We start from the raw sequence: 22,725 nt of genomic DNA on the forward strand, positions 1-22,725 counted from the left end.
CGTTTGTGGCAAGCAATATATCATCAACATATAAAACCAAAAATATGTGTTTACTCCCACTGAACTTGTGATACACACATTCATCAACAACCTTAGTTTCAAAACCATACGAATTGAGAACTTGATGAAATTTGAAGTACCACTGACGAGAAGCTTGTTTGAGTCCATAGATGGATTTAGTCAATTTGCAAACCATATTCTTTGGGTCACCTGATACAAAGTTTTCTGGCTGCACCATATAAATTGTTTCTTTAATGTCACCATTAAGAAAAGCTGTTTTGACATCCATCTGATGCAACTCAAGATCAAAATATGCAACAAGCGCCATAATTGTCCTAAAAGAATCTTTCAAAGAAACTGGAGAGAAAGTTTCTTTAAAGTCAATTCCTTCTGTACGGGGAGCAAATATTCTGGCGTGCCCATATTCCTTTCTTCCGAGCTCCGTCTCAATCCGATCACCTGCGAGCCAATAAGGGTGAGCTACCCGGCGGTGTGTGGCCGGAAAAACCCTCCAACGAGCAAGTTAGCACACACCTTAGGATGGATAGAGAGAAGGGAGAGGGTATTTGAGTGTAAGAATTCCTTACAGAGATCTTCGAGTGTCGTGTATGGGGGGTGCAGACATGCTTATATACCCTCTGCGCCCCATATCCACTCCCAGTCATCTCCTGACACGTGGCTCTGCTATCCCATCTGTCAGCATAAACCTTGCTGAACATCACCTAATCTCAACTGCCTGACCTCACAGCTGGAGCTCGGCAGCCGAGCTGCTCTACCACGGCCATACTATGCTTCAGACCCAAGCACCTCACTGGATAAACACAAGGAGGACTGGGCTAAGCGGCATCTCGGCAGAGCCTAGCCCGGGCACCTCCTTTGGTCAGCCTTCCTGCCGATCAAACGGTCTCCTTGGTTGACCATGCCTTTCCGGGCGCCGGACACTCAGCTTGTCTGGCTTCAGCCATCCCTTGATCAGACAGCTCGGTCCAACCGAGCACTACCTTGCCGAGCTTCTCTTCGGTCCGGGGTGGCTCACACTTGGCCCAAGTTCTGTCCGGCCCAAATTCGGGCAGCCCATCTCTAGGCGGATAGTCGATCATCTCGGCCCCATGCACCGTTGGGCTCTCAACCTGTTCGGCCGTTGCCTTAACCCAACTCCAGATCACAAATCACCCTCTCACCTTCCTTTTGAGTAAAGCCTTTGGCTACAAGACGTGCCTTATACCTCTCCACATTGCCATTTGAATCCTTTTTGGTTTTAAATATCCATTAACAACCTACGGGCTTCGCACCAACTGGTAATGAGACAAGTTCCCAAACTTTATTATCTTGCATAGACTTATATTCTTCATTCATAGCTTCTATCCATTTATGAGAGTTGGAACTTTCCATGGCTTGACGAAATTTGATTGGATCATCTTTCGACATTCCATTTTCTACCTCATGTTCCTGGAGATATACAATATAATCATCCAAAATTGCAAATCTCCTTTCTCTTGTGGATCGCCTTAATGGCACAGGTTCTTGAGGTTGAGGTTGTAGAGTTTGTTCCTCAGGAACAATTACCTCATCTTGAATGAGGGGTTGAACTATATTATTTTGAACAACATTGTCTGGTTGAGGATCCGAAGTTACTTCTCGAGCAATGACAGGTATAGGAACCTGTAATTGGTCAAAAGTAGTAGTAGGAAGTGGGATTACTCCTGCTTCCTCCTCAAAGACAATGTCTCTAACTGGATTTCTCCCCCCAAACTCAACATCCTCAAAAAATGTTGCAATTCCCGTCTCAAATATAGACCTATTTGTGGGATCATAAAATTTGTAACCCCGTGATCGTTCGGCATAGCCAATAAAGTAGTTGCTAACAGTTTTAGAGTCCAATTTTCTTTCATGAGGTTTATAAGGCCTCGCCTCAGCAGGACACCCCCACACATGCAAGTGTTTTAGACTAGGCTTTCGCCCAACCCAAAGCTCATAAGGTGTTTTTGCAGCTGCTTTAGTTGGCACCCGATTTAAGATATAAGTTGTTGTCTTTAGAGCCTCACCCCAGAGGGACTCTGGTAAAGTAGAATGACTGATCATACTTCTTACCATATCCTTAAGAGTCCGGTTTCGTCTCTCAGATACACCATTCATGCTAGGGGATCCTGGCATGGTGTATTGTGGGACGATTCCACATTCCTCCAGGTATTTTGCAAACGGTCCTGGACGTTGTTCACCTGATCTATCATATGTGCCATAGTATTCACCACCACGGTCAGACCTGACACTTTTAATCCGTTTGTTGAGTTGTAACTCAAATTCGGCCTTAAATTTTTTGAATACGTCCAAAGACTGTGATTTCTCATGGATAAGAAATAGATACCCATATCTGGAATAGTCGTCTATGAATGTGATAAAATATTGTTGACCATTCCAAGACGCCATAGGGAATGGTCCACAAATGTCCGTATGAATTAATTCTAAGACATCTGTAGTCCTATGGGCACCATATTTCTTCATTTTGGTCTGTTTTTCCTTGATACACTTAACACAGACATCAAAATCTGAAAAATCAAGAGAGTCCAAAATTCCATCAGACACAAGGCGCTCAACTCTAGATTTAGAGATGTGACCTAGGCGTTTGTGCCATAATGAGGCTGAATTTTCCTTAGTTAATTTACGCTTCGTACCTCGTGATTCCACGTGCAAGGTTTCATTATAAGATGCAATAGTTTCTAGCAAATATAGATTATCAAACACATTAAGTAAACTAGTACCAACAACATTTGAATTAATAGACATACTAAACTTCATATTTCCAAAAGAACAACAATATCCCAATTTGTCCAATACAAAAACAGAAATTAAATTCCGTCTAAAGGACTGTACAACAAAAGTGTCTAATAAATCCAAATAATAACCAGTTTTCAACAATAATCTAAAGTGCCCTATTGCCTGCACTTCTATGGACTTGCCATCACCCACAAAGATGTATCTTTCAGCATCAGTTGGCTTTCGGTAGTTCAGGCAACCCTGCATAGAAACACATATGTGAGTAGTAACACTAGAATCTACCCACCAAGTGTTTCTTGGTACTGAAGCTAAATTTATTTCAGAACAGACCAAAACATAAAATGTACCTTTCTTTACACGCCAGGCGACGTATTTGGCATAATCCTTCTTTTTGTGTCCAGGCTTGCCACAAAAGAAACAACCATCCTGCACTTTCTGTTTCTTTGGTTCCGGACCCTTAGGAGCAGCAACTTCCTTTCCCTTATGCTTTCTTTTGCCCGTATGCTCGGAGGTGCTTGCCAGATGAGCACTTTTAGTCCTTTTTTGCTTCAATCTTTCTTCCTCTTGCACACAAAATGAAATGAGCTCATTGAGAGTCCATTTCTCCTTCTGGCAGTTATAACTGACCTTAAATTGGTTAAATTGTGCAGGAAGAGAGATGAGAACTAAATGCACGAGCAAATCATCAGATAGATCGAGCTTTAGTGCCTTAAGTTTTGAAGCAAGATGAGACATTTCCATGATGTACTCGCGAACATTACCCTTGCCTTTATACTTCATTGAAATCAAGCTTGCTAAAAGCGTGCTTGTTTCAGCCTTATCATTTTTAGCAAAACGCTTTTGAATTTCTGAAAGAAATTCACCGGCAACAGTAACATCCTCTGTTATTGCACCCCGAAAGACTTCTGGAATCCCACGCTTCATGATCATAAGACTTAGCCTGTTAGAACGATCCCACTTTTCAAAGTACACAATGTCCTCAGGAGTACTTTGTTCAGTGAGATTATTCGGTTTTGGCATTCTTAATGCCAAGTCTATGTCCATGCAGCCGAGAACAATCAATATGTTCTCTTTCCAGTCCTTAAAGTTTGTTCCATTTAACATTGGAACATTGTTCATGTTGGCAGAGATTGAAGTAGTCGACATTAAAGCTGAATAGAGAATAAAATAAAATGAATAAACAATTATGCTCACATTAAGTAACCAAACAGATAATCTCTAAATAAATTAATTTAATGACAACATCTCAAGATACCTAGCACAACATTAATACCAAACCTTTGGGTAGTGATATTAACTGTAAGTGGTATTCTTGTTGTAATGATCAAACATTGACAATAAGTTATGTCAAACAACAAATCTATCTTTTGATGGATTTATTATTCACATTAGGTTGCTTTGACAATTGGCACATGTTTATCACCACAAAATGTGTGTGTAATTCGGCCAAGTATTAATCATGTCTTTGGACCGATAAATACCCGCATGAGGTACACATACATGAACATCAAAACATTCCATATAAAATAATCTAGACAAGAGAGATCACTTTTGTGACATCTTGTTTTAATTGACCCATATTTAGAATGTTAGAAAATTAAATTTCAACCGTAGACGTTGTATGAAATTTCCTTAAATTTAAAGATTTCCCCATGTGTTACCCCGTATATATTATATAATTTGCAGCAATCCCAATTATATTCATATATATATATTTGTATATATATATAAAAAAAAATTCCAAAACAATTCGTTATAAGAAAGTAATAACAGAGTGGTAGGCCGATTCAAAACACCCAGGAAAACAACACATGCATGGATAGATGAAGAAAATGCCAAAAAAAAAAAAAAAAACAAACCTGTTATATAGTCACAAAAGACATGCAAGAATTGATGACAAAATGCCAACCAACACATGCATGAATAGATTAAGAGACATGCAAGAATTGATTATTAAATTCCAAAGACCAAGCCACAACACATGCATTAAGAGATTAAGAAACTGCCCAAAAAAAAAAAAACCAAACCGTTTGAAACAGTCACTGTTACCATAAAACTGTTCTGTTTTCAAACATACAATCACCCATATATATATATATATATATATGCATATATATATATATATATATATTCACTTATCTACCCACCGAATCCATCTCAATTAGTTTACATTTTCAGAAAACAGATCACAATTTTCAAAAAAAAAACAAACATAAAATACAGAATTTGTATCAATAAGAAAATTCAAAATCTGATTCTAGGAAACTAAATAGGATGAATAATAGCATATTAATTCTGATAATACACATGATATGTTTGCTCTGATACCAATTGTATACATAATTTCAGAACATAAAATTGTTTTACTTTGGATCATCTACCATATGTATCATCAAGAAATCAAGACAAAAACGTACCCGAATCCATCGATGAACGGTTAAACGGAAGCGTGATTATCAATAAACCGTTTGTTATTGATTTTGTTATTGCCTTCTAATCCTTTCCTTTACCAGTGCCTTATCATTTCTCCTTGAGAGGATATAGAAGAAGAATGGTAGTTCTTGTCTTATTTGGCAGGATTAGGGACCATAACAATTTAAAGGTAAAATCGGTTTTTTCAAAAAACAAAACCGTGTGGCAGTTTCTATGAAAACCAACTTAGCCAATTTGTTTTAATTTCTATTTCTGCCCCTCATAGAAATAGAAATTATACAACTAGTATCTACACATTAGGTCCATGACACATATACCCTTAAGCCTATTAACTAAATTGAATCACTTAAATTGTAGGCTTCTTATAAATGATAACACAACATTTAAATATGTGGTCCCATTGAGACATTATCTAACACAACCTTGTTTAATTTTACTATTTTGGATACAGTGACAATTCGATATGATACAAAGAGTATGCAATAATAATATTTTGGCATGTGAAATTATTAATTTTTGAGGTATTTTTTGGTTAGGTATTTATAGGTAGACTTATTATCTAATAGATTTTGTGAGCATTAATGATAATTTTTATTAAACACTATTAAAAATATCACTAATTATTAATTTTTAATGACAATTTAAAAATTTTATCCATAAAAGATTATTAATTATAAATTTTAACAGTAATTTGAAAAATTAATTACTATAAAAAATCGTCACTAATTTTTAATAAGATTTTATAAAAATTAAATTTAATCTATTAATAACTTGTCTCTAATTTTGGACTATTTTAAAAAGATGGTTATAATCAGTTTTTTAGTGAAAAGCTGCTTATAAGTATTTTATAAGCAGTTTTTTTATGAGAGAGAAAGTGAGTTATAATCTGAGAAGTGGATTATAATTCACTTCTCAAAATAGGTATAAACCATGATAATGACCCCTTTCAATTACCACCCCCACCACCTCACATACACGTAACGGATGGTGATTGAAAGAGTTAAAAAAAAAAAAAAATGTAACCAACGAGAGAAAGAGCGAAAGGGAGAGGGGTCAAAGGGGGATGGGGGGCAAAACGAGCCTGAAACATTTTTGTTTTCATTAATAAAACGTACACCTACCACTAGTTACTAGTACAGCTAAAATCAGACATATTTGTCATTTATGAGGCAGCAAATCAGTCATCCAATAATCATTCCTCACTGCGCCAACCAATCAGAGATTTTTGTCATTTATGAGGCATAATAATATAGAGACCCTCATAAAATATAATCTTCATAATTCTTAAAACGATTTGAATTATTTATGTCATTATCATATACTATTCTTTAAAAAAATTCAAACATATTAATAATCATTACATTAATAAAAAACATGAGAGTCATTTTTGTGGGTCCAAACATTTTTGTGTGAGGCATCAAATTAGGCATCGTTTGACAAGTGTCTATTTTAGTCAAAAAATTTAAAAGTTACTAAAAAATTAAAAAGTCAACAATTCATACAAAAAAATCAAAGATTCTATTTTTTCTCTATTTTTTGTACATCATTTTATAAAAAGTCAAAAAATCATCTAAAATATACTAATTTTTTTTATATTATATTTTAATCAAAAAATCAAAAAAATTAATAAAAAAAACTTATTCCTACATGAGGCCTTCGTCATCCAATAATCATTCCTCACTCCGCCAACCAACCATACGCCTCACCTACACATGGCTATATATGTGCGCACAAATCATGCGCATTCAACCTTGGATGATTTTTTTTTTTTTTAACAAATTGATAGAGCGATTTTAATTTTTTTGTTATAATTTAATGTACTAATCCCTAATATTCTATCAAAAATAAATAAATAATTATTATATATATTTATTTTATGGTTGTACAATGAAAAATAAATTTTAATAAAAAGTTAGTTCAATAGTCTATCTACTAGTCTTTTGGAATAGTGAGAAAGACAAAAATTTATGATTCGAGTTGATGGGGGTGACTTTAATCTTTTTGTTATAATCTAACTTATTAATTCTTAATATTCTATCAGAAATACATAAATAATTATTATATATATTTATTTTATAGTTTTTTAACAAAAAATAAATTTAAATAGAAAAAATATTTTTCACCTTTCAAAACTACTATCTTTCTAATGCTACTACACTAATATCGTCATTATCATCATCACCGCCACTTCTACCACTATCGTCATTCCAATACTATTAATACAACTACTAGTTCGTTAACTTTAAGAACTTAACCAAATATAGAAAAATATAAGTATCGTTTGGTAGAGTTTTTTAAATATAATTTGAGAATAGGAGTTGTATTTTGAATTTGTGAGTTATAAAATTATGATTTGAGTATGAAAAATTTATTTGGTTATAAGTTTTAAAAAGAAAGTTAATTCTACTAGGCACAAGAAGATCAGAGTGACGACACTTTAATATGATGTATAATGATAAAGTCGGGTTGGTTTGGGATGTTCTAAAAAAGTGCACATTTTGACTTATTGGCTTATATGGGTTGAGTTTGATGTGACGTGTTAAAGAGGTGATACGATTTAAATAAGATGATGTGACTTAAATAGGATAGTGACTTTTTGACTTTTTGTATTATTTAGTGTACCCCAAACCAACCTCCCAGGAATTAAATAACAGAAAGAGTAGATTTTTTTTTTTAATATTTTTTTTAAAGTTGTATGATGTATAATGATAAAGTCTTAAATAAGACCCAGAAATTAAATAATCGAAAATGACTGGTAGCTTGAAAAAAGTGGCCCGATTTTGGCTCGAATTAGAATTCAAAGACAGAGACAGAGGAGAAAGAGGGAGAGAAGAGAGGAAGAAGAGAGGAGAAGAGAAAGAGGAGGAGAGAGGGAGAAAGAGAGAGGAGGAGAGGAGATCGTCGTAGCACCACCGCCGTCGCCTCGCCGCCGCCGATCGCCGCAGCACCAGAGATCGTCGGAGCACCACCGCCGTCGCCTCCGGCCCCGCCTCCGCCTCCTCCTTCCGCTGTGATTATGCCTCCTCTAATCCTCCTCCTTCCTCCTTCCTCTTTCCTCCTCGTCCTCCTCCTCCTTCCTTCTCTTCTTCTTCTCTTTTTCTCCACCCTTCTTCTTCTTCTTCTTCTTCTTCCTTTTGCAACAAAAACACAGGAAAAAAAAAAAAAGACACTTTTGGTGTTGAGCCAAATTCTTTCGAGCTGCGTAGCGGGGTCGTTAAATAATAGGAACAACTGCCATACAATTTGTAAAAAATTGCTTGTATGACGTTACTCATTTATAAACCAGTTTTTACCCTAATCTCCATGGAAACTAATGCTCATAGGCACATTGATTATCATTTATTTTAAAAAATTAATAATTATAAAAACTCAGAAAATATATACAAAATTTTAATTGGGAAAATAATGTTGATCACGTTCATTCCATTGGGCAGCACTACACAAAAGTTGAATTTGGATACTACATTGTTTTTCAAAAAATAAAATTTTAAGGGTAAATTACATTGACACCCCTTAAGGTTTGGTCCAATTACTATCCATTCTCTGACGTTTTGAAAATTACATTTCCACCCCTGTGGTTAATAGTCTCATTTCACAAACCCCTGCTTATATAAAATGTAATAACTTTTAGTAGAAAAACAGAGGAAATTACATTAAAAAAAAAAGTAAAGGAAAAGGGAAAAAAAGAGAGAAAGTAAAGCAAAGCAAAAAAAAGAGAAAGTGCATGAGTTCAATGTTTTCATTTCGTCTAAATAATTACAATGACAAGAGAGTTAGTGTAATTTTTCAAACGTCAGGAGATGATATGTATTAAACTCAAACCTCATGAAGTGTAACTGTAATTTACCCAAATTTTAAATAATTTTTTTAAACATTCATAAAATAATTTGTGTACACTACTTTTAGAGTAATCTTATAATGATTATATTTTTAATTATATTTTGCATATCACTTTATGTGATGAACAACTTTACTACATATTAATGACATTTATATGCCACTATTGGAGCATTCTGGCAATAAGTTAAAAAAGTTAATTTTTTGACTTTTTAGCTTTTTTTAGTTAAAAAAAACAGTTTTTTTTTTATCCAAAAGAATCCAGTTTTTTGCCAAAAAATTCATCAAAAAAATCAAAAAGCAAAAAAGTCAATTTTTTACCAACTTTCCAAAACACTCCATTATACTCAACAAGTTTTTGTTTTTGTTTTTTTTTTTATTTTTTTATTTTTATTTTTTTGTTTTTGTTTTTGTTTTTGTTTTTCTGTGTCATATAAGATGTTAGAAGTTACTGAGTTAGATTAGAATGACACAGTTACTATTTCTGTATCAATTCAAACATTGAATTTCTGACTTTGTTATTATTTTAAGAGATAACTACATAAATCACTAAACCAACTGCCATCTTCTACATTTGACAAGTTACATTGTATCATCTTGTCCAATCAGTTGTTGAATTTAATGCTGGGAATCACAAATTGTAGCTTGTTCTATATTTGACAAGTTACATTGTATCATCTTGTCCAATTAGTTGTTGAATTTAATGCTGGGAATCACAAATTGTAACTTGATTTTGATTTTTGGAGGAGCTTGTCTCCGGTTCACAAAGTAAATTGGACAGTATTGTTAGGCTTGTGGGATCCATCACGGGTTCTATTTTGTCAATCCGAACCGTTCAATATGTAGAGCTCGTCGAGTACTTTATCCTCATAAAAAATTACATTAATTGGATATCGATAGTTACTTGATCGGATTAGATTTTTATCAACAATTTTTTTTGAAAATTATATTTACCAGTGACAAAAATCTGGTGCGATCAAATAGTTATTGATATCCGATCAACGTAACTTTTTTTACAGAAATGAAGTACTCAACGAATTTTACACATTAAATGGTTTGAATGATTGAAATAGAACCCATGGTAAGTCTTCACGGATCCAATAACATGCTCCAATCTGATTGCAGACTGGAGGAAACCTGAACCTTGATATTGTTTATGCGGTAATGATACATCCCACTAAAAGTGGTGCTCTAAAGCACCACTAATGAGTTGGCAATCACTTTAAATAAAAAAAAAAAAAAAAACAAGACACAAGCAGTGGGTCCTGTCCACTGTCACATCACTAGTGGTGCTTTTAGAGCACCACTTTTAATGGTCTCAAGTATTATTGTTGTTTATGTGGCAATCTTATTGGTCATGCAATTAAAGAAGTGTACTTTTGTTTCATTTGTATTTAAGACTAAGCTGTCATCAAATTGAACAATTGTGGGGATGCTGGCTGTGAGGGTGTAACCTGCGAGCGCGGATTCTCGGCCGCATTACCCAGCAGCCGCTTCCAACAGCCCCCAAAACGACGTCGTTTTGGGGGCAAATTTTCAAAAAAAAAAAAAACGCAAAGGAAGGAAGGAGAGGAAGAGGGAGGAGGGAGGAGGGAGGAGGAGGAGGAGGAAGGGAAGGGAAGGGCAGGGCAGGGCCGGACTGGAGGGGGCCATAACCAGTGGGGGAGGAGGAGGAGGAGGCGGCGCCGGAGGCGGAGGAGACGGCGGTGCAGCTGCTGCGACGAGGTGGGTCGGGTGACGATCGGACGACTGCGACGGCCGGCGGCGAGTCGACGGTCGCAGCCTCCTCCCTCCTCCTTCCTCCCTCTTGTCCCTCTCCGCTCCCCTCCCTCTGGTTTCTCTGCGAAGAGAGAGAAAGCAACAACGAAGAAGAAGAAAAGAAAAAAAAAAAAAAAAAAAAACCCCAAAACGACGTCGTTTGGGGGCTGCCGGGTAGGGCGGCCGAGGATCCGAATTCGTAACCTGCTGCCACTAGATTTATTTGGACTTAATAACTACAAACGAAACAAATTTGAAATAAAAATGCTTAGAGATCTTAAAAGTTTTATTAAAATTTTTATCAAATGTTTTACATAAGTATAAAACTCATATGATATAAGTCTTATACCCATATAAAATATTTGATAGAAATTTTAATAGAACTTTTAAGATCTCTAACATTACTCAATTTAAAATGTTTGGATGTATTAAAGTTGTTGGTCTTGCCCCCAAAGGGTTTGACCTTATCAATGAAATTTGGGATGGATTAGGGGTGGCTCTTGTAGTACTACTGCTGTACAGCGAAATGGATCTATTTTAGGACTCATTTCGATAATTCGAACCATTCACATTTTAAAATAGATTAAGTAGAACATGATTGTAAAAAATTAAATTAATCGGATATCGTTTATCTATTTATCTACTCACATTTATATCTACAAAAGTAAATAATAATAGTGATTTATTAAAGTATTTAAGTAGATACAAATATGAGTGAATGAATGGATAAACGATATCTGATTAATTTAATTTTTTACAGCCATATTCTACTTGATATATTTTAAAATATAAACGATTCGAAATATCGAAATGGGCCCTCAAATAGGCCCATTTCACCGCACATCAATCGTATAGAAGCCATCTCAAATCCATTTGGGATTTGGGAGTTTGTTCTTTTTAAGGTTTTAGATTTGACTCTCCTTGCTAATAAAATTTTTGGGGTCACAAATTGTTGAGAATAAGTAGGTTTGTTTGAACGGTAAAAACTCAATCTAATGCAAGTAAACTAGTACATAATATCTTACATATAATATATCTATCTATCTATACTATATATATAATCAAATGTAGTTATTTTGTCAAAAGTCTCCAAATATTTATTCTTAAATTCTCATAATTTTAAAACACTTTCTTTCGTACGTGGCAACCTTCTTTGATTGCCTTTCATGTTTTCTATTTTTCTTCATTTTTTATTTGTTTGATTAATTAAAATTAAAATTAATTTCATTACTTATGGATAAAGATTTGAATTTTAAAATTCCTCCATATAGATAAACATATAAAAACTGAAAATTAATTTTATAATCTACAGATAAAGATAAAAAATAAACAATTAATTTAAAAAAATTAATTTCATAATTTATAGATAATTTAAAATTTCTTCCCATAAATAAACAAATAAAAGTTGATAAATAACTTATAAAAATTAATTTTATGGCCGACAAATAAAGATAAAGATTAAATAATTGATTTTTTTATTTAAAACAAAAACAAAATTACTCTCTTCCCCTCCCATTTCGTACTTTAATTAATTTCATTATAGATAAACATATAAAATTCATAAATAATTTATGAAAATTTATTTCATGACTTATAGATAAAGATAAAAATTTTAAAAATTATTTAAAAAAAATAATTTCATGACTTATAGATAAATAAACATATAAAAATTGATAAATAATTTATAAAGATTAATTTCGTGGCCTAATAAAGATAAAGATTAAATAATTGATTTTCAAAAAATTAAAATAATAAAATTTAGATAAAGATATGATTTGTTAATCTATATATCTATCAAAAACCTATATATCTAAATCTTTATTTTGATTTACTCATTTTTTTCCCCTCCTATCACATATTATCTTTTTTTATTTTAAATTTTTTATCTTATGAAATGCTCTTATTTATAACTTCTTATCTCCTATTAAATTCTTAACCTTCTCTTGATAATTTTTATTATTCGTTATTATCTACCAAATGATAAAGATTATAAAAAAAAAAAAAAATTATTGCTCTGAATGAGAATAGTATTAATAATGAAATAATAAAGGCTACATGGGAGAAGGTAGCACAAAAATCTCACAAAATTAATTTTCTTCACTATATTTATAAAATGTAATAATTTGAGATTCTTTCTATTAGTTATTAAAAATAATTTGCATTAGATCATTGTTATGTTTTTTTTTTAAATTTTTTTTTATAAGACTGTCATTCGTTATAATATTTCTTCAATCCCATCTCTAAATTCTCTCTTTGAAATTTTTATTTCTTCAATAATTAAGTTTAGAATCAATTTCTTATCAAATTTGTTTTCTTGATCCTTATTTTATTGAAGGATCGAGACGAATAAAACTTTCATATAATATATGAAATTAATGAATATAATACAAAGATGATAGGGAAGTACTACATATTTGTCAATATCTCTATGTTATTATTAGTTGATTTGCTAGATTATACTATCAATTTAGAGCCCATATGATTTAATTCAATGTTCATGACTCTATTTGTATTTGACCATTTTTTCGTTGAGTAACCGATATAATTTTTTTTTGAGTATATAATGATTAAAGCTATCATTTGTTATATTTTTTTCAAGTACAATTCAAATAATTTTTTATCATTTTTTTTATAAATAAAATGGATTAAAACTATTCTCTTATATAATTTTTATAATACTATGACATTCTTATCTTGATTAATTTTTTTAAAATGATGTAGGAACTATGCAAGTATTATTCAAACTATGGAGAATGATTTATACTTTGATATGATATGAGTGTGTCATTGATAGAGGAAATCAAAGATAGAGAGTTGCTAATATAATCAATTAAGGATTTGTTTGAGAAGTTCTTTTTATAAGCAAGGCAACAAACTTAGATTAATTTTTTTAAAAAACTACTTATAAATTATAATTAAAAGTTGATATTTATTCATAATTTGATCCCACAATAATAATATACACCACTAATTTAAAAGTTCAAGTAAATTTATGATAACTTTTCTGAGCTTATAGAATTTCTCTCTTTTAATGTTTTGTTTAGTTTGATACAAATTATTTATGTTATCAAGTGATTGTGATACTATTATTCTCAACAATTTTTATAATTAATAATTTCTTATGCATATCAAATTTTATTGTAAATTTTTGTGGGTTAATTATTGTTAACATCTACCTAGATGGCTTAATATTATGGCTTGTCACTATTAAGATATAATTTAAGATTAAAATGATTTATTTATCACACAAAATATATATAATCTATTTTTTCGTGCATCGCACGGATTACCGCTAGTATATATATATCTATATAGTTGTTGATCTCATCGTTAAGTTGGGTGGGGATAATGGTTGGGAATTGTCACCAAAACTACTTGCAAGTAAACTAGTACATAATATCTTACATATATATATATATATATATAGTTGTTGATCTCATCCTTAAGTTGGGTGGGGATAATGGTTGGGAACTGTCACCAAAACTACTTGATTTTTTCTTATATAGGGAGAATTAGTGAAATATCAATCTCAAATTTTGGATAGTATGAGAGGTTTAATATATTTTTTATTATTAGTTAATATTTCTCAATAATATAATTATAGAAATTTCAGCTTGTTACAGAGAAATTTTATTTGAATTTTGTTTTTGAAAAGCTGAAATTTTCCTGTAAAAAAAGAAATTTCTCTGTGAAAATATTGAGCGATCTCATCTACTATGAAAATATTGTATGTCATTTATCTTAGAAAATCCTAATATTAGGGACCTTATTGAACTAAAAGCATCTTTCTTATATTGTGATCTAAATAATAAATAGTTCAAATTATCGAGTGAAGACTCGTGATAAGTTCTACGGGCCTAAACAAACTAGAGACAAGTTCGTTTCTAACCAAAAAAAAAAAAAAAAAAATTGTCATAAACATTTTTCCACATTGATGTGACATTTATCACATTATTAAATTAACTTGTATTTTTTAATCCAAAGTTTCTTGACACTATTGTAGTACATTAATTATATATATATACATAATTTATTAGTATATATAACCTTTTTCATTTCTAAATTAATATTAGATAATTGACTATACTTATTTATTTATTTATTTGATGTGTGTCATAGGTTTCACTCTCTGCACCATACTCAATTTCGAACCAATTACTCACTCTTCATGCCCATCTACGATCACATCTATGATACTTTGGACAAGTCTACGGACACCTTATATGAAACCTCACTCCGTCGACCCGAGGAATTGCCTGATGCAGTGCATTTGACACATTTGACAACGCCGGAGTCCATCTACCACCTCCGGCTTGGGTTTGCCTCTCTTGCCTCTAGGCCTCAGGCCTCCAAATGGTACTTGTGGGTAATGTGGCCTGTGACATTTTGGTCCATGATGGTTACACGGATTTATGGTAGAACCTTTGTGGTTGAGAGAAATATTTTTGGAAATCTCAAATTACAAACTTGGGCTATACCTAAGTATAACATTCAGGTGAGATCTACAATTTCAATCCATTTTTCTCTCATTAGTAAGGGTCTGTTTAGTTGAGTTTTTATTTTTTGTTCTTGTTTTTCATATTTTTAGAATCCAAACAATCAAAAGCTTCACAACTCTAGTAGTTTTCACATTAGTTTTATTTTGTGAGAGAACATTTATTAAAGGAGAACAGTTTCTTTTCAATCCACATAAAATGTGGGTTAGACTGTCCAATTGGGCCCTAGCGTTTACTACGAGCTCCATTTAAATAATCCTCTATTTATTTTGTATGTTTCATGTGTAAATCATTCGTAAAATGAAAGAAGACTAATTTGTTAAATTGAGTTATATTATTTTGTTATATTTGTCTTCAAAAAATATATGATTTATTTTCAAGTTTATTATTTTTCTTCCTACTTTTAATAAATAAAAAAAAAATGGGTCCAATTATTAGATCAAATTGATAATTTCATAAATGATTTACACATAGAGACTTACAAATTAGACATATGAAATTATTTAAGTGAGGCCCATGGTGGAGCCACGAACCCAATTGAAGAAACTAGTTCACAATTGTGAACTAGCGGGAAGCTTTCCCCTCATAAAAAAAAATTGAAAACAACTTTTTGATGCTTCATAAAACGATGGGTTCTTTTTAGAAATTTTATTTTCTAAAACGAATTATGAAAAATAATCCTCCAAACAAAATTTCTATATTTTTTAGCATTAAAAAAAAAGAAAAAGAAAAAAGACAACTAAACATTTATGTGCAAGTGTTATATGTATGCATGTGGGCGGTGGCGGAGCCACATAAGGACCGGGGGGTTAGGTTTCCCTCCTGAATTTTGTGATTTTTTTTTTTTACTAATATAAAGAAAATATTTTAAATAAAAAGAATTACAAAAATATTATTAAAGTGAAATGTCAATGACATTTTAAAATTTATGAAAATAATAATGATTGTTTTGATTGAAAATGAAGAGATTACTATAAACCATATTATCTATGAAAATTTTAAATGTAACGGTGATGTCATTATTATTGACATGCAAGTATAAGTAATCTCATTGTAAAGATATGAAATTTATTGAATTGTTAGTTACATTTAACATGTGAGGTTCACTTTCTATGTGTTTATTTACTATTAGTTGGTGATATCGCATACTAATGATGACGTGATATTACCATTAAATTGAATTTTTAATCAAATTTTGTATAAAAAAATAATTTATCATTATATAATTTATTTTAAGACTTATATCCATATTTTTTCATATTGTCCATGATATATTAGTTGTAAATAACATTATTTTTTTGATGTTTCTCAAAATCAATTATAAAAACTTGCGTGAAATATTTTTGTAATTTTTTTAATATTGTAATTAATAAATACCCCATCTAATTTAACTTTTTGGGTCCGCCACTGCATGTGGGTATCACATTTCTTGGTTAATACCGCAGTACTTGATGCAATGGCAAAGAGAGTCAATCAATAGCTTAATTGAGGATGCTATAATGGAAGCTGAGGGAAGAGGCATTAGAGTTTTGAGTCTAGGTCTCATGAATCAGGCAAGTTCTCTCTCTCTCTCTCTTCAACATAAATCTCACATTTAAGTTGTTTGTGTTAAAATTGATGTATAGAGAAATAGAGAATTGTATTATTGATTGATTGTATGTTATCTATTACAAATGGTGAGGGGCTCCTTATATAGGAGATGTAGTGGAGTAGGTGGAGTAGGTGGTAGTAGGTGGTAGTGGTAGGTGTGTAGTAGGTGGTAGTAGGGGGTGATAGGTGTAGTAGGTGGAGTAGGTGATGGTAGGTTTTAACAGCCCCCCGCAAACTCAAGGGGGATAGGAACTAACCAACGTGAGTTTGGAGAGAGGAACAAAACAAGAAAATAGACTAATACATAAAATAAAAGAGAATATGAGACACTGTATGGTCGTGTCAGACCGTTGGTGAAGACACTGGATGGTTGTGTCATAACGTTGTAGAGGACACTGGATGGTTGTGTCATAACGTTGTAGAGGACACTGGATGGTTGTGGCAGACCGTTGTAGCAGCTAACCGGAATCAAATGTCGGGAGCAGTTTATGGGGTCATGTCGGACCGTTGGAAAAGCTAACCGGAATCAATGTCGGGACAGTTTTATGGGGTCATGCCGGACCGCTGGAAAAGCTAACCGGAATCAATGTCGGGACAGTTTTATGGGGTCATGCCGGACCGTTGGAAAAGTCGCACCCTCAAAAGGTGTGCCCAATCTTTCAAAAGGCGTGCCATCAAAAGGCGTGCCCAATCCATAAAAAGACGTGCCATCAAAAGGCGTGCCGTCAAAAGGCGCGCCCAGGTTGTCGTCTAGCGCCGAGCGGCGCATGATGCGCGTGTCTGCCTTGGCTATTTAACCAAGACGGAGGCTGAGGCTGAGGCTGAGGCTGAGGCGAAGACAAAAAACTTGCGAAAAAAAACTTCTGAAAAACTCTGCGTTTTCTGAGAGAGAAACTCTGTAACACTCTGTTGCCCAGAAAATGGCCTCGTCTTCCCGTGGTCTGCTCACTCTCTTTCCCGACCTCAACGAGTCAACAAGAGAGATAACTGGTGCGGTGGCCCGTGAACCTCAACCAAACACCTCTGGTTTTGCTCCGTTAAACTTTTCGATGCGGTTGGTGGAGCAAAAAATGGCAGTGCAAACGGATATTGAGGCCAATCAGTATACATTGAAGTCATGTGTCGAGACCATGACGGCGGTCACAAACTTGTCGCACCGGCTTCAGAGTAGGACAAATGAGGTGCAACAGTTAAACGCCTAACTGGCTTTGCTCCAGCGCATGTATAAGGATGCGCGAGCAGAGATATGTGTGCTAAAAGCGAAAAACAAGGAGCTGAAGCGGAAGGCCACCGTGATGTTCCGATTTGGAGATCCGCCATATGCTGCAGTGGAGGAGCAGGGGGGAGTGACCAGGGTCAGCGAGGCAGCACCGTCAAGGGCCGCCCAGGACATAGGCAAGAAGAAGAGACCTGCAGCAGAGTAGAGAAGAAAAATCCCACTGTGGGTGTGGTTGTTTGTTTTTTTCTTTTTTTTTTTTTGGTGTAAAATTGTGAACGGGGTTGATCCCGGCATGAATAAAATGAGTTTGGTGTGCAGTTTTGTTTTTTTTTTTTGTTATATATATATATATGAAAAACGAAAATGATAAATACGGGGATAAGAAGAAGAAAAAGAAAAATAACTTGTCAAAAAAGCTGAGGGACATGCCATGTGGGTGTCATGATAAGAAAAGGCAAAAGAAAGAAAAAAGAGGAAAATTCAAACAGGAGTGGGGACAAGTTGGGTGGTATTTGGTGGAAAGAATGACACAGAAAAGGCAAATTAGTGAGGTGGTGTTGAATGTGGGTTGGTATTATAATAAACAAAATATGTATGTAGAGATAGAAAAGAAAAGAAAGTTGAAGAGAGTGTGAATATACTGATGATGAAAAGTAAAAACATAACATAAATTAAAAATTAAAAGGGGTAGTGGGGAACCGAGTGGTGTTTGGTATTTTTTTTTTGTTTTTGTTTTTGTTTTTTTTTAATAATAATAATAATATATTAATGGGGAAAGCATGTGCGCTGGTGGGTTGGAAAGTGAAAAAATGAGAGAGAGAGAGAGAGTGGGGTACATGATGATGAGGTTGGATCCATGGAGAGAGAGAGAGAGAGAGAGAGAGAGAGAGAGAGAGAGAGAGAGAGAGAGAGAGAGTAAAGCTGTGTATTTGTGTGTGTTTGTGTTTTCAGCTCAGGTAAAGAGAAGCTCTCTTCTCATCCCCAACGTTTTAAACCCCCGGCCGCTCATGAAACCAACAGCTAGCAAATAACAATTTGACTTCAATCCAGCAAGCCTCAACCCATGTAAACTCATCTTCAACGGAGGGCCCCACCTTAACCCACTGTAACTCCGGTGCTGAGAGAGAGACCACCGACAGAACACAACCAGGGATAGGGTCTTTGAAAACTCACACCAGTGAGCTTGCTCCTTAGAGACAATTGAAGCAACAGAACCAAGTTTTCTTCCCTCCGAACATCACTGACACGACACTGGAGTAACATCCATCCAACCAAGCACTCAGCAAACAGAGCTATCACAGCCAGCGAAGGTGTTAAGATAATGACATAGTAGCTCGCGGACTAAGCATACAAGTTAGCCTGAGCACAAATTGCCACCGTGAGAACCAAAAACCATCATGGTGAATGGAGGCCACTGTCAAGACCATTAACCGTCCTCCACCACAGAAAGTGGAGATCACCTTCACTACAGCCTTCAACCGATAAACTATGAAGGCTCAACAATAGCAACCCGTCCACACGACAGTACACAGCCACTGAGCAGGGCGATAAACACAGACCACCAGAGAGAGAAATAGTATGAGAGTGATGTGTTTTGAGTGTTGATGAGAAAAGAAATTTGCTTCAGCTCTGCTTCAATTTTGTAGTGATACAAAATCAAGTACAAATACAGGACCAAAAAGAAAATCACAGACACTTTCAGGATTTGTCTCGCCTTCGATGGAGCAATCGGAGGCTTCGTGGTTTTGGGTTGAGTTTCGGTGGTGGTTAGAGGCTTCGGCGACCGGAGAACCAGGTCGAAGTCGTCTCCATGAGAGAGAGATCATGGATTGGTGTCAACGATCATGTAGGAGATGCAGTGAAGCCAAAGGTGATTGGTGATGATGCTCTGATCTTGAAGGTGAATGTTGAATTGGGTTTAGTGGCAGCGGAGTCAAGGTATGTGTAGAGGTCCGGCGGGCGGCCAAGGCGAGGCTGCCGCCCGCCGGTGAAGCAGAATGACTAGGTTCTTAACCTCGCTCTGATACCATGTTAAAATTGATGTATAGAGAAATAGAGAATTGTATTATTGATTGATTGTATGTTATCTATTACAAATGGTGATGGGCTCCTTATATAGGAGATGTAGTGGAGTAGGTGGTAGTAGGTGGTAGTGGTAGGTGGTAGTAGGTGGTGGTAGGTGTAGTAGGTGGAGTAGGTGATGGTAGGTTTTAACAGTTTGGCAAAATTTATTTGCAGTTGGAAAGGCTAGCTTAAAAAAGTATGCCCAAACTTAGCATAAAAGAAGATTTTTTGAACGTATTTTGAATTTTTAGCTGAAAATAGCAAATATGTTGAAATTGAAAAGAAAAAAAAAAAAACCACATACCCTAACTTTCAAAAACGCAATTGCTTAAACATGAAATTTGAATTTTAAGCTACATAAGCTATAAATAAATTTGTTAAACGATTGTGTAAATACTAACATATATATGATTATTTTTTCCTAAAAAATTACAATTTCTAAATGATCAAAAGTAATCACACAAACATGGGATGTAACTCCCCCTGTGCTAAAAACCCATAGAAAGTGTTGCACCCTATGCCTCCCTGTAATTATTTTTAGTTTTCTACGCTGATTTGTAATTTTCCATTTTTTTCCATGATATATATGAATTGATTACTCTCTCTCTCTCTCTCTCTCTCTCTCTCTCTCTATATATATATATATGTTGTAGGGGGAGGAACTAAATAAGAATGGAGAGCTTTATATAAGAAGGAACCCTCAGCTCAAAGTGAAGGTGGTGGATGGGAGTAGCTTAGCAGTTGCTGTTGTTTTAAATAGCATTCCAAAAGGAACAACACAAGTCCTCCTCAGAGGCATTTTATCGAAAGTTTCTTATTCTATTGCCTTAGCTTTATGCCAAAGAGGCATCCAGGTATTTATGTTCTTATTTTCAACTTCTTAAAAAAACAAAGGGAGTACATTACATAGACTACATTTGTGGTTTAAAAAAATATAATAAATCCTATAAATATACCTTAATTATACCAATTTCCTTTTTAGCAAGGACAATATAAACAAAACTAACACACAGATAATTGATAGTAAAATATATATTTTAGTATAAAATAGATCATAATATCATTTTTTTCCCTATTAATACGATTAATGAATGACTGACGGACAGGAAGCTATATATGTATTACATGAATTAAAACTTTAAAAAAACAATATAATTATGTCAAATTTGGGTGTTGGGTGTAATTTTTTTTCTAAACCTCAAGAAGAAGTTAGATGCCTTTTTATATGGTGTGAGCCGCATTCGTGTTGAATATGCTACACAAATTTAAATTTAGCCAAAAAAATGTGTATGATATTAATTTAAATTTATTATGGTGTGAGCCGCATTCGTATTGAATATGCTACACAAATTTTAAAATTTAGATGCCTTTTTATATATTTGTTTAGATACGTAGCATTTCTAATTCAACGTATAGCATTTTTGAAAAAATTGTTGAGAAAATTATATTTATGCAGAAACAACTAAAAATAATTGTACTTTTATAGAGATGCAATCCTAAACAAGTGAAAACTGCATTGGACACAAACTCACTTGAACTTCCAAAAAATGTAATTATTTTGATATATTCCCGCTTTAAATACAGTTTCCTCAAAATTGTTTAGGTCAATCTTAGCCTCAAACCATGCCAATGTACTTCTTAATTTTGCTTCATCTACTAATTACACAACTTGAATATCCAATAGGTGTCCACACTATATGAAGATGAGTATAACAAGCTTAAGTTAATGCTTGGCACTGAGGCTTCAAATAATTTGTTCCTTGCCAAAACTTATGCTGTCAAGGTAAATTTTCCTTTAATTTCTTCTTTCTTCTTTATCCCAACGTAATCTATCATTTGCAAATAGAGTCCCTTTGTTTTAAATGTGAAAGATGATTTGAGTGAGCATAATTTTTAAATAATGTTCAATAGATTGAAATTACACACCAAATTACTAATCAACTAATTAAAAAAAAAATTTGGAGAAAAGATCATCTTTATAGAAAAGGGTAACTTCGATTAAAAGCAATCACTAACAAGAGATTCAAAGTTGCTGTATGTAGAGACAAAGTGAGAATTTTTATTCACCGGAGGCAGAAAAATATACACATTATCACAAAAAAATTTAGATAGGTAAAAACAAAATTGGATTTTTTTCAAAAACTACACAACTAGTAAATTATAAGCAGTGTTGAAATTATAGAGTAGCAGAAAACAAAATTTTGGGCGCGTAAAAATTTTAGTTTTTTATTTTATTTTTTGGATCAAGCATAAAAATTTTAGATTAGAAAATTTATTTTCCACAATTTTAGTGGGGAAAATTGATTTTTTTATTTATTTATTTTAAAACAACAGGTAAATATAGTATTTTGAAAATTACAACGAGGCCATTTTGAAATATAAAAATAATTATAAAATCATATGAAAAAAAATATAAAATAAAATTTTTAAAACTCACTTACACCACTTGCATATAATGGCTCCGGTCATGGCTATAGGATTCTTTACAAACACAAAATTAGGGGGAAAAAAAATGGAAAATTTTTGCAAAAATTTATGTTAGATGCATGATTT

The 22,725-nt window shown here is 33.5% G+C and overlaps 1 protein-coding gene and 1 long non-coding RNA gene across 4 annotated transcripts in view; one reads left to right on the forward strand and one right to left on the reverse strand.

Moving 5' to 3' along the window:
- LOC114261760 (very-long-chain aldehyde decarbonylase CER1) overlaps window positions 1-22,725 on the forward strand; it is a 58,489-nt gene that overhangs the window by 26,207 nt on the left and 9,557 nt on the right. Inside the window, exons 5-8 of one of the 3 annotated variants that reach the window (XM_082916351.1) lie at window positions 14,923-15,298; window positions 16,745-16,852; window positions 20,826-21,026; window positions 21,857-21,955. In XM_082916351.1, coding sequence (XP_082772477.1) covers window positions 14,923-15,298; window positions 16,745-16,852; window positions 20,826-21,026; window positions 21,857-21,955 — 784 coding nt within the window. The remainder of the gene's footprint in view (window positions 1-14,922; window positions 15,299-16,744; window positions 16,853-20,825; window positions 21,027-21,856; window positions 21,956-22,725) is intronic. The other 2 variants (XM_082916352.1, XM_082916353.1) reach the window with 2 other exon arrangements.
- On the reverse strand, window positions 10,196-11,696 carry LOC145820494 (uncharacterized). Its single transcript, XR_014362192.1, has 2 exons — window positions 11,008-11,696; window positions 10,196-10,499 (listed from the first exon to the last, which is right to left on the reverse strand). It is a non-coding gene; the product is annotated as an uncharacterized LOC145820494 (long non-coding RNA).

Source organism: Camellia sinensis, chromosome 2 (assembly GCF_055761805.1).
Source record: "Camellia sinensis isolate YWXY chromosome 2, ASM5576180v1, whole genome shotgun sequence".
Taxonomy (NCBI): Eukaryota; Viridiplantae; Streptophyta; class Magnoliopsida; order Ericales; family Theaceae; genus Camellia; species Camellia sinensis.